The 13,401-nt window shown below is 30.9% G+C and overlaps 1 protein-coding gene and 1 long non-coding RNA gene across 2 annotated transcripts in view; one reads left to right on the top strand and one right to left on the bottom strand.

The window, feature by feature from the left end:
- The window catches only part of npdc1a (neural proliferation, differentiation and control, 1a), a 48,793-nt gene extending 47,044 nt beyond the window's left edge, over nt 1–1,749 (top strand). The window contains exon 9 of the mRNA NM_001128783.1: nt 1,513–1,749. Within this exon, the coding sequence (NP_001122255.1) occupies nt 1,513–1,584 (72 nt within the window). The 3' untranslated portion in view covers nt 1,585–1,749. The remainder of the gene's footprint in view (nt 1–1,512) is intronic.
- LOC141379822 (uncharacterized) lies at nt 105–11,681 on the bottom strand. Its single transcript, XR_012396661.1, has 3 exons — nt 11,403–11,681; nt 7,897–8,129; nt 105–964 (listed from the first exon to the last, which is right to left on the bottom strand). It is a non-coding gene; the product is annotated as an uncharacterized lncRNA (long non-coding RNA).
- Between the last annotated feature and the right edge of the window lie 1,720 nt (nt 11,682–13,401).

Raw genomic sequence — 13,401 nt, 5'->3', positions numbered from 1 at the left:
TTAAGCATTTCTTGGACAAATTTTTTTCAAATTACAGTATTTTTAGTAATTTAGTTTTTATTATTTGGACTAATTTGAATGTAGTATTTATTATTATTTTTTTTAAGTAACAACATAGGTTTATTGCGCTTTTAACAACAATAACACTGTTTTGAAGTCAACATATTTCAGTTTCATATGGTTCATGTGAAGAAAACACATGTACTATAAAACACTGAATATTTGAGCTTAGGTCATTAAAAACAAAACAAAAAAACTGTTTCAAATATAATGAAAAATCTTAAAACAGAAGTAAAAAAATAAGTAAATAAAATAAGATTAATTTAATTAAATGCAATCACCTTTCCATCGTTATCAAAAGAGTCAAAAAATATTAGAGTACTATTACGTGTATGAGTACACTGCAATATCGATGCTGAGATGATACATTGTGCAACCCTAGTTTTTGCTATGAAAAACAGTGTGGACTGCTCTGTAGTCCACAAAACTGCACCAATCTCTCTTTGTTGGAATCAAATCAGCTAAGAAAAAATTGTTCTTTTAATTTTTTATTTCACCTTCAACTCAAGCTTGCAACACAGGCTCACTTGGAAAAGTTGCCCTGGGATACATTTTTGGGAACCGAGAAATATGTGCATGTGGATACATATGCATTTTGTGTGTAAAACAAATGCTACGGGGAAGAACTTAATTCCATATAGATGATTTTTTGATGGTTCACAGATGAAGAATGGTGTTAAACTTAGGGCGTAGAGTAGACCAGACCTGGGTTTAAGTCCGGCGAATGGAAGTTCCAGAAAACAGGTGAAACAAAACCCCAAAAAAGATGTAGTAGATACAAGCGGCCCTTATGGCTTTTCTCTTCTCTCTTGGTTCGGTTGGGTTTTGGGAAGGAGTTGTGTGGGTCAGTCAGTAAATATACACATCAGTCAGTAAATATACACAGCGCCCTCTGGTAGATTTACTAGAAATGGCACATATGAGAATTAGAATTAGAAATCTTTTTTGTCCACACAAGTGAAATTTTGTCTTTGGCCTCACAAAATGTTACTAAAACATCACCAAACATCCCAAATACAAAACCGAAACACAAAGCACCAATACAAAAAAAAAAAAAAAACTTGCCCTAGTAATATACTTGAGATTGTCAAAAATGTACACGCTGCCCTCTAGTGGATTTGTGAAAACAAATACTGCAAGAAGACATAGCCCCAGTACATATTTCTCGATTCTCAAAAAATGTATCCCTGGGCACATATTTCCAATGAGCCGGGGTTGCAAACTTTTAAAAAATCAGATGGCAAAGTGAGTCTTTTGTGGCTGTTCAGAATCATTTAAGTGTTTACACTACAAAAACAATCTGATCTGATGCATTTTAAACTCTTCTGGAAGTAATGTAAAGTAAACAGCATTCGCACTTGTTTACAGCATCATCCATTTGTACTCAGATCAACAAAACCGCATCTCAACACCAGATGTAAACAAGGCCTTGTTGTTTTGTTTTCTCCACAGACTGGAGAGATGGAAGTGAAAAACCCGCTGTTTGACGACTCCACCTTACATTCCCAGAAAAATCACAAGTGACCTGGACACACACACAAACACACATACGCAATGATACTTTTACCATAGCCTGAACACACCTAAAAACATTCCTTCATAGGGTGAAGCTAATCTGTTGCACCACATATATATTCACACTGACACAAAATAAATGACTGTTTATTTTTTGAGCTGACGTCCAGACCCTCAGAACAAACTGAAAATACACACAAACTTATTGATGCTAAATGAAGAAACTGAAGGTATATGAATGAATGATTGGGTAAATACGGCAGTGGACTAAGGAATAGTTCACACAAAATGAAATTATTAATGGTTCCTTACCTTTATTAGCTTTTACATCCATTGAACACAAAAGAAGATACTTTGAAGAATGTTGAAAATTCAAGACATCCATATTAGAGAAAAATAAAAATGTTTACAGCATACTTTAAAAATATATTCTCTTGTGTTCAAAAGGCACAAACATTTGGAACAAATGGAGTAAATGATTACAGATTTCGATTTTTTTTTTTTGGGTGGACCATCGCTTTAAATGTTTTTCTTTATCTCAGATCTGGAGTCTGGAGTTTTCACTCGCTATCTTTTTATGTCATTTCTCTTTTTAAAATCATTCCTCTTCATAGTCATATTAGAGATACGAGATTTGGGCGAAATGTCCCTTTTTTAAAGCAGTGTTTGTGACTTTGGGTTGACCTGCCTCTGAAAGCACTTCTGATGATGATGATGATGTTGATGATTGTGTATGAAGAAATACACAGTGCTCGCTCACACATTTGTGTTCTTGTCTTTTCTTATCTGTTTTACTTTCTTTTTGTCCACTTTTCGGAGCTATTATTTATTATTGCTAATCTAAAACAACCTTTTTTGGGAGATTAGGGATAGATGAATGTCATTTCTCCTTTTTGTATGTTCATAAAGTCTTTGTTTTTTCTCTCTTTCCTTTTTCCTCCTTTGTATTCTTCTATAAATATGAATTTTATCTGCTGATATGAAAGGTTATGTCAGGGGATGAAATACTAGATATACCGAAAAACCAAGAGATGTTGAGGTTCCTGTGCTCAAGTCACCTTAGTGTAAATAAATAAATAAACTTATAAATAAATGTATTAGTATTTTCTTGTGTGTGTGTGTGTTTGATCAGTAAGTGGACACTGTTTTAAACTTGTTAAAATAATGATTCTAACTAAACTAAAATTACTTATTTGGTCATTTTGATTAAGCTTAAAATAATTTTAAGAAACTAGCAGTGTGTGCCTGCCTGCCTGCCTGCCTGCCTGCCTGCCTGCCTGCCTGCCTGCCTGCCTGCATGTCTGTGTGTGTGTGTTTGTGTGTGTCTGTCTCCTGTGTGTGTGATTGTCTGTCGGTCTTCTATGTGTGTTTGTATGTCTGTCTCCGTGTCTGTGAGTGTCTGTCTCCTTACTCTCTTTCTCTCTCAATTCAATTCAATAGTTGCTTTATTGGCATGACAAATGTATTGCCAAAGCATTTATAAAGTTTACATAAAAAAGAACATGCGAATATAATAAAAAAAACACAGTAAATAGTAATAGTAGTAAAAAATTAAATGTATATAAATCAAATAATTAAATAAAACCATAATCTCTCTCTCTCTCTCTCTCTTTCTCAATGCAATGAAATTCAATTCAATTCAATAATATAAAATATATGAAGAGTTCAGATACAAAAACCTCTAAGTGCTGCCTGAAATTTCCATCAAAAATGAGGATTTTTCTCAGCCTCCTTTGTTTATGCTGAGATATTTTACTTTAAAGACCAGGAAAAGGACTTATTCTTTACCATAAAAGTGTAAAAATGAAAGGGGGCTAATAATTCAAGGGGGCTAATAATTCTGACTTCAACTTTAAAAAATAATACATATATGACATATATATAAAAATAATTATTTTTATATATAATAATAATAATTATATATATATATATGTGTGTGTGTGTGTATACACACACACACACACACACACACACACATATATATATATATATATATATATATATATATATATATATATATATATATTTATATATATATATATATATATATATATATATATATATATATATATATATATAAACTATAGTATATAAACTATAGTATATAGTTTTTGAAACTTCATTGTGACAGAATTTTCAATATGTCATCAATTGATTCTTAGTCAGTATTCCCAAGATTTATTCAGTTTTCTTCAGCTTACTCCCTTTATCCATCAAGGGTCACCACAGCGGAATGAACCGCCAACTATTCCAGCATATGTTTTACACAGAAGATGCCCTTCAATCTGCAACCGAGTTCTGGAAAACATCCATACACACTCATTCACACTACGGCCAATTTAGCTTATTCAATTCACCTATAGCGCATGTCTTTGGACTGGGGAAAACCAGAGCACCAGGAGAAAACCCACATTAACAGAGGGAACATGCAAACTCCACACATAAATGCCAACCGGTCCAGCCAGGGCTCAAACCAACGACCTACTTGCTGTGAGGCAACAGTGCTAACCACTGAGCCACCATGTCACAACATTTTTATTTATTTTTTGCTATATAAATGGCATAATACTGCTATTTTAGTATCTTCTGTAAGTCATAGTGCATAAATTAATAATAATTTAAACTGAACACATTCAAAAGTACCAAACATATATTGACAATTACATGTATTCCATCAAATTTAATCATTAAATGTAATCACAGGTATTGTATCAGAATCTCAGGGAGTTTGATGATCAGACCTGTGTATGTGTGTCTTTGTTTGTTTATCTCTTGATGTTTGTTTTAGGTTGGAGGTTTAGTAAAGTGAGCGTCCCCCAGCTTAACTGCCCCATGAGGTGTGGTTGAGAGGAGCCTGAGAGCCATTAAAGGCCATTGAGGTTGTGAATGGTGAGGAAGGCGGCCATAGGCTCTGGAGCTGGACACGCTCGTCAGCAGGGTGTCAAGAGAGCCATCAAAAGCCCATCGAACAGGTTGTAGAAGTCAATGGGCCAAAAGACCTGCTTATCAGATACTAAAAGCTAACCATCACTGCTATGTCTGTGAAGGAGGGGGAAGGGCTTAAAAGCTTTACTCTGTTTATTTTATTTTATGTATTTTTTTTTTGTTTGTTTCATTATTTTATTGACTTTTTTCTTTTGTTTTATTTTATTGTATTTTTGTTTTATTTTTTATGTTTTGTATCTTGTTTTGTTTTATTGTTTGTTTTGCTTTATTCATTTATTTATTATTTTTATTCTATTTTATGATTTTTTATTTTTTTATTAAATTTTATTTTATTTTATTTTTTTATTTTGTTTTGTTTTATTTTATCATTTTATTTTATTTTTTGTTTTGCTTTATTTTATTTTATGTATATTTTATTTCATTTTATTATATTATTTTATTTGTTTGTTTTATTTTATTTCATTTTATGTTTTACATTTTTTAAAATTTTGTTTTGTTTTATTTTATTTTATCTTATTTTATTTTGATGCATTTAAACAACAAATTCATTAAACAGATATATTTATTAAAATAGTAATTTAAACATTAAACATATTTAGAAATTGAAATATAATACAATTAAATGCTCTCTACATTTGAGCGGTAGTGTACTCTAGATTAATCAGTACCAAAGACAGAACTAGAACTAATCTAAAAAAATAAAAATAAAAACTTGATAACAGTACACCAAATCAATATTCATAAAAATTCATAATGTATTTTTAATAATACATGCAACCATTTTAATAAACAGGAAAAATCAAGACATAAACATTAAAAATATCAAATTTAGTTTGTATTTTGTTATTTGTATTTTTTTTTCATTCAAATACATACTTTTTCTACTCCTAAAGATGTTAGGTGATCAAACAAAAACAAAATATTACCTATTCTCACTGAGAAATGGGTAACAATGTTCATTTTCAACAGGGCTGTCCTCATTTATTTTGAGCACTGTATATTTTCATGATACTAGTCTTTTATTTTTTAATTAAATTAATTTGTAAAAATTTTATTAATTTATTTTAATCTATTTTATTAAGTAGTGTTACTGTTAATTTTTATTGTCCCCTTTTTGTGGTGATTTTGTTCTGCAGCATAATAGATTTACAACACATACAGTTGAAGTCAGAATTATTAGCCCCCTTTTGATTTTTTTTCTTTTTTAAATATTTCTTAAATTATTTTTAACAGGGCAAGGGAATTTTCACAGTATTTCCGATAATATTATTTCTTCTGGAGAAAGTCTTATTTGTTTTATTTCAGCTAGAATAAAAGCAGTTTAAAAAATGAAAAATAAAAAAATTCTGGACAAAATTATTAGCCCCTTTAAGCTACCCCCCCCCCCACCCATATACAGAACAAACCATCAGAATAGAATAACTTGTTATAGAATAACAGTTATAGAATAACTTGCCTAATTACCCTAACCTGCATAGTCAACCTAATTAACCCAGTTAAGCCTTTAAACGTCACTTTTAGCTGTATAGAAGTGTCTAGAAAAATATCAAGTCAAATATTATTTACTGTCATCACGGCACAGATAAAATAAATCAGTTATTAGAAATGAGTTATTAAAACTATTATGTTTAGAAATGTGCTGAAACAATCTTCCCTCCATTAAACAGAAATTGGGGAAAAAAATAAACAGGGGCGCTAATAATTCAGGGGGGCTAATAATTCTGACTTTAACTGTAAATCACACCACACACTTAAGACAAACATTAAACAACATTAATAGTAGGGATGTCCCTATCAGGTTCTTTTGCCCAAAGTGATGTCATGCTGCACGCATTGCTGTTTCTGTGTGAAGTCAAGCAAGAGGTCTAACTCTGTGCCACCGCATAACTATTGAGGTGTTAAAAAATTATGAGAATATATATATATATATATATATATATATATATATATATATATATATATATATATATATATATGTATGTATGTATATATATATATGTATATATATATATGTATATATATATATATATATATATATATATATATATATATATATATATATATATATATATATATATATATATATATATATATATACAGTTGAAGTCAGAATTATTCGCCTCCTTCAAATTTTTTTCTTCTTTTTAAAATATTTTCAAAATGATGTTTAACAGAGCAAGGGAATTTTCACTGTATGGCTGATAAAATCTTTTCTTCTGGAAAAAGCCTTATTTGTTTTATTTCGGCTAGAAAAAATGCAGAATTTTTTTAAACACCATTTTAGGAACAAAATTATTATTAGTTTTAATCAATTTTTTTTCTTAATAGTCTACAGAACAAACCATAGTTATAGAATAACTTGCCCAATTACCCTAACTCGCCTAGTTACCCTAATTAACCTAGTGAAGCCTTTAAATGTCACTTTAAGTATAGAAATATCTAGTAAAATATTACTTACTGTCATCATGACAAAGATAAAATAAATCCATTATTAAAAATGAGTTATTAAAACTATTATGTTTAGAAATGTGTTGAAGAAATCTGCTCTCCATTAAATAGAAATTGGGTAAAAAATTCAGGGGGGCTAATAATTCTGACTTCAACTGTAATATATATATATATATATATATATATATATATATATATATATATATATATATATATATATATATATATATATATATATATATATATATATATATTCTCATAATTTTTTTACACCTCTATAGTTATGCGATGGCACAGAGTTAGACCTCTTGCTTGACTTCACACAGAAACAGCAATGCGTGCAGCATGACATCACTTTGGGCAAAAGACACACGCATATATATATATATATATATTCAAGTCCTAATCGCTAATCGGGAGGTAACATCTGATCCAGAACCAGTCTGAAACTGCATGATCAGGCCCATTTCTGATCACTTGATCGGATATGAGCATCCGTAATTAATAGTACTACAAACAGCAGCTACTTCTTCCCATTACAATTCAGCAAATCAGTAGTACTTGTTCATTAACTACACATAATCATACCGCTGCCTTTTAATTAAATATTAAACTTTATTTAATAAAATCTAGTTCCCAGTAAGGAATTCATCTCATTTTCCTTTTAACTAAATAACAAAATTGAACATTATCTCGAATTAAAATGAAAAACAATTTAAAGTGTCCTAATAAATCTGTAGGGAAGTGCTGTTGTTGTTTTTGGTCTTGTTTTCCACCAAAAATAATTCAGTGTAATGAAATCCCAGTTAATAGAACAGTGTAATAAAATCCCAGTCTTTTTAAATCCCCCTAAATATCAACACTCTTCAAGTTTTCTCAAATTGATCTCGAAATGGACACCACCTGCAAAATAAAAAGCAGAGGCACCTGAGATTGTTTTGCGTTTTAATCCTGGTCCTCCTGGGTCTTGTGTCACATCTCTGTCCACTTTCTCCTCCTCTGTTCGCACTTTACATAACAATTCCCACCCAAGTCCATGGGCCACACAATGGGTTTGATGTCTTTTAAAGGCTTTGACGGGCCCCGGGGCCTCCTGTGTGTCCTCTGTGCTCATCTTTGTAAGCCGGAGAGATGGAAAGCTCAGTTGTGACCGGCAGTTTCTGATGGGCAGAGTGTGTTTGAAGGCAGGGGGTTGATTGTTCATGATCTGAGTTACACTGATGCTGCTTGAGCGTGTGTGTCTGAGTGTGTGTGCCTTTATTCCACTATTAGTACACTGAAAAAAAAATTATTCATTAGATTTACTAAAGTTTTTTTAAGGTAACGTTGCAAATTATTTATATGTGCTGAATTTAGATAAACAAATTAAGTTTAGTAATGTTTAATTTGTTGAAATTCAACCCATACACACTGTTTGCAACCACTTACCATAAGAAAGATTTTTAAATCGTGCTTGAATCATTTTTTCCAGTGTACAAAAAGTCTCCATAAGTATAGCAATACCAGTCAATTATTAATATAGCAGAAATCACAAACCCCATAAAACACACAGAATTGGGTGTTTTGAAAATGTTAACATGCAGGATGTACACTAAAATGTCTGTGGGGTCTTAAAATATCACTGGAATGTTATGTTGTAGGTCTCACATCATTTTAAGCAGGTCTTAATTTTCCTCTGTCTAAGTAAAGCTGCCCTTTATATTAATAAAAGAAATATATTTGAGTATTTTATTGCAAACAGATACATTTTACAATTGCCATTTGGCATTTTTACAGTAATTTCTCCAAATTAAATTCCCCATAGGGAAAAAAAACTTAAGTCTTCATGATAATGACAGAGCAACATATCACTTTACATGATACATTATACTTATTCAATTTGGACCAAAAGCCAACAAATGTATATTTTTGATTTTGTCATTGTCTCTGTAATTTTGTTTTTACAATGTTAAAAAAACAAAATAATTAAATGTTATGTTGAAAAAGTCGACACAACTAGATGTTTCTTGTTTTGACATATTAAAATACGTCACTAAGAATTAGTGAATTAGAACTAAATTTTTTCATGTGTTTGGCAACCGATCAGGTCATAAGAAAAATTAATAGTGTTTAGCTCTGTATACGTTAAAAATGTCATTCATAACGATGTTAAAAGAGTCTTAAAAAGTCTTAAATTTGACTTGATGCAATCTGCAGAAACCCTGAAAGAATATAATCAAGTCTAAACTAAAAAAAAAAAAACATTGCCCAAATTTGTAAGTTGAACCCATTCAATTTTACAAGGTATTTTAACTTGAATAAAATAAGCTGAAGTAAAACATCAGGTTGAACTTTGTTTAACTTAAAAATAATAAGCTGAAACCTAATTAACTTTCTAATTAAGTTAAAGTAAAGGTACTTTGTTACTTTAACTTAATTTTCTAATTAAGCTAAAGTGGCGTAAAAACATAAGTTGTCATTTTTTACAATCCCTGTGTGTATCGCAAGTTGAATAAACATGTAATCTGTATTAACTATTGTGTCTATTTTAATACTACATTTAGATGTATTACCATCCCGTACATATTCTTTAGGCACGACTAATTCATTACATGCTATTTCTTCTTCATTAAATATTAGTATTCATTCATTAGATAACTATTAAATAGACACTAGTAGGCTACTCAATCATAAAGTACTAGTACATATTCATAAAATAATATCTATTAAACAGATACTTATTTTTATTGTTGTAATTAATAACATTCACATAGATACCTCAAGGGTACGTATTAGTACCTAAAAAGTACAAAAGTGTACCTTTTAAAATTTGTAGATACAAATATTTGCTTTTGAGGTACCAATATGGACCCTTTAAGTACAAATATGTATCTTTTAAAAAGGTACCACCCCTGTGCAGCTCTCATACTTTTTTTCCGAAAGTGTATAATCACTGTTAAAATAAGTGCTAATATCTAATGAAAAATGTTGTCTACTAGTATCTAGTATTTCATGTATCTGTGAGAAAAAAAAATAGCAAATATACGTGTAGGCTACATAACTAATGAATAAGTAGGCCTACTGTTTAGTAAGTATCTATGCTATTGGCCTAGCTCATTGAATGATTATGGCATCTACTTTAAAGTTACTATTGCTAATAAAATATTTTGGGTTCAACACAAATTAAGCTAACTTAATTGTTATTACGATTTTAAGTGGATTGTAGGGGAGCGCGGGCACAAAGTAACGCTGGGTAAAATGTAACAGAGTTTTAAGGTATTTGCTTAGGGTTAACCATGGCATGCTTCTAAAGTTTTCACCACAGTATCGGCACACGTCTTCCTTCCAATTTTTTTAAATATTTGGCGAAATTTGGATGAGAAACACAGAACAAATAGTTTTGCAGAATAAAAGTATTTTTATTAGTCTATATTTTTTATTTATTTTTTTAAATCTGTGAACGTATAAATCTAATATTGTTGTGATTACTATTTTCTAGGCTAAAAGATGAAGCCACTTTGAAAGATGTAAAATCACAGTGACTGCTAGTCAGTTTTGAGGAAAACATGACACAGCGGGGTTAGTTGAGTGTTACAATACTGTTGGACACCAATCAAACCAACACAATATATATTTTTTTACATTTTGAGTGTAATGTAAACTTTTTAAATATATATTTTTAATTGCAAATATTTTTAATAGAACAAAATACATTGTATTGCTAATAATGCAAATAAATGCATTGTATGATAATGGATAATAATGCAAATAAATCCAAATATGTTTATCCAATAGAAAAATACATAAATAAACACGCTGTGCTGTGTAGAATAAAAAGAAATTAGCTACTGAGTAAAAACTATTTAAAGTGAACTGAATTTAAATTAATTGTGTGAAATCTGCCTTTTTAAGCATGTGTTACAACTCTCTGTCTGTTACAACTTGCCCCGCAGGTGAGGTAAATAGTAACATTTTTACCTCTGGCACTTTTGCCAATACTGCACAGAAACCATAGGTCCAGCGATCAGACAACCAGTGCTCATTTGTAGGAGAGGCTTGTGTGTTGCTAGTAAAAAAAAATTGTTTGTCTAACCCCATTACTTTTTTCATTATTTGGCCAAAACCAAAAAGTGTTACTTTGTGCCCTGCTCTTCCCTACATAAAACAACTAGGTTGTCCCACACAAAAAAAAAAAAAAAACTTAAGAATTGTTTTTCAACTCATTTAAAATAAGTAGTTTGAACAAGCAGCAAAAGACTTCTTTTTTTTTTACTGTAATTCTTTATGAAAAACATGTACGGTTTATACAGTGAATGCTAAAGCGGCTTGCCATATGTGATTCTATCGAAGAACTAAAATAGTGTGTTAAGATCATTTCACGCATTGACTGCCCTCACTCAAATGCATGTCTGGTTATTTCTAGAACAGACTTTGGCCTGGTCGGTGAAACTTACAAGCAGTGTTTGTTTCAGAGTAGGAGGAGGAGGGGGACAGGGGCGGAATCAAAGGCTTGCGGCTTATTGTTCGGTTCTGAAAGGCAGCTAATGGCCGGCCATCGCTACTCTGGATCTGGAAGCGACGGGGGGCCTCGGGCTCTTCTGGCACAAAGCCTCCCCCTCCACTTTCCTGCGGCGCGTCTTCCTGCTGCAATCTGCACCGATCGGCCCGGTCGGGGGTGCACAGCTGTATCGATGCGTCTCGTGGAGCTCCTACAACTGTAAACAAGGCGCATTGAAAGAAAAAAAGGAGCAAGCACGCTAACTGGTCCCGACTGGCTATGGCCTATGCAAATAGCCTTTATTTAAAATGTACACTGTAAAACAGTGGTTTCAACTTAAATGTAGGTAAATAATGACTATTTTAGCCTAATTATAGGCATAATCCAAACATCTCAAACTCAATGTTCGCTGATTGTTCAAACTACTACTTTAAAATGAGCTGAAACAACACGTTTCTTTAGGGTTTTTAGGGGACAACTTAATTAATTTTTCTTCAATCCGATTAAATTTGTGAAAACTAATTAATTCCTTCATGTTTGACCAACACAAACCGATTGTGTGAAAATCAGCATTTTAAACAGATGATTTGGATGATCCACTGAAAAAATCTTCAAAGATGATATCTTGGATTTACCAAATTATTTTAAGTTAAGTGCTGGTAAAAATTTATTTGGGCTGAATTTAAACAAACACATTAAGTTTAACATTACTATATTTATTTTAATTTTAACTAAATCTGAGCAAATTCAACACGTATAAATTGTTTGCAACAATTTTGAAAAATTAGATCTCTATAAAATGTATGCTTATGCATATTCAAAAAAAAACTGAAAATAAGGTAATAAAGATAATTTATTTATCTTGTTTTATTGATTGTCTTGTGTAGCTATTACAACCTATGATAGGCCTATTAGCATCTCCTGCTAAATTCTTATTTAGCTCGTCCACTACATTATTTCTTCTTTATAATAGCCTAAATGAAAAAATAAATAAAAATCAGATTAATTGTGGTTTTAATAGAACGAATAGATAAAGTTTTTGTAAACTTTACACATTTTCTAAATCAGAAAATACATCATTCATTTATTTTACATGTTTGTGCAATTGGCTTTGTTGTGTCCTATGATTAAAAAAAAACAAACAAACACTGAACATTACATCATGAAATTTGATTACATTTTATTAAATCTATTAATTTATAATTGAATGTACACTGAAAAAATAAGTCTGCAAAATTGTTGCACTTTATGTGTTGAATTTAAACAAATGAATAAATTTTATATTGTTCAACTTAATTTGTTTGTTTAAATTCAACCCAAAATAATTGTTTACAACCACTTAACTTAAAAAAAATCCACGTAATCATCGTTGAATAATGGTGCACTTTAAAGAATCCATAAAATTGGATCCCATTATGCTGTATACATATAAAGGAATTTTCTGTTTTGTGTTAAACAGAATGCTGTATATATATTGATTCAACCTTTTATATATAGTTTTTAAGGATGTTTTATATGTATTTTCATTTTGTATTGCATGCTGTCTTCTGGGATTTGCAGCCAAATTCACCAATTTGCAAGCAATTTTATTTTGGCATGTAAAATGGTTTGATTTATTTTTCAGTATTTTCTTTCTCACTGATAAATTTACATTAGAACTTAAGTTTTCCACATCACAGCATTGTTCTCTTTATTTTCCAAACACTCTTGCGTGTATAAACGGCTCCTATCAGCGATTCAACAAGCAGCGTGAAGGTGGGAGATGTGACGCTTGTAATCCAATTGCTTATCAGCAACAGACAAACATTTCACCTTTTATTTGTCACTCCTGGTCAAAAAGAACAGCAAAAATGCAAGTGAAAGCATTTAGATCTACTGTACTTTTTTCCTGATCCACTTTGTTTAATAGCTTATAGGCTTCATTTAATAAAATCTAAATGTGGAAAAGTGAGTTT

The sequence above is a fragment of the Danio rerio genome, chromosome 21 (genome assembly GCF_049306965.1).
Source record: "Danio rerio strain Tuebingen ecotype United States chromosome 21, GRCz12tu, whole genome shotgun sequence".
Lineage (NCBI taxonomy): Eukaryota > Metazoa > Chordata > Actinopteri > Cypriniformes > Danionidae > Danio > Danio rerio.
Note: the sequence above shows the minus strand (reverse complement) of the source record. Positions and strands in the feature narration are given on the sequence as shown.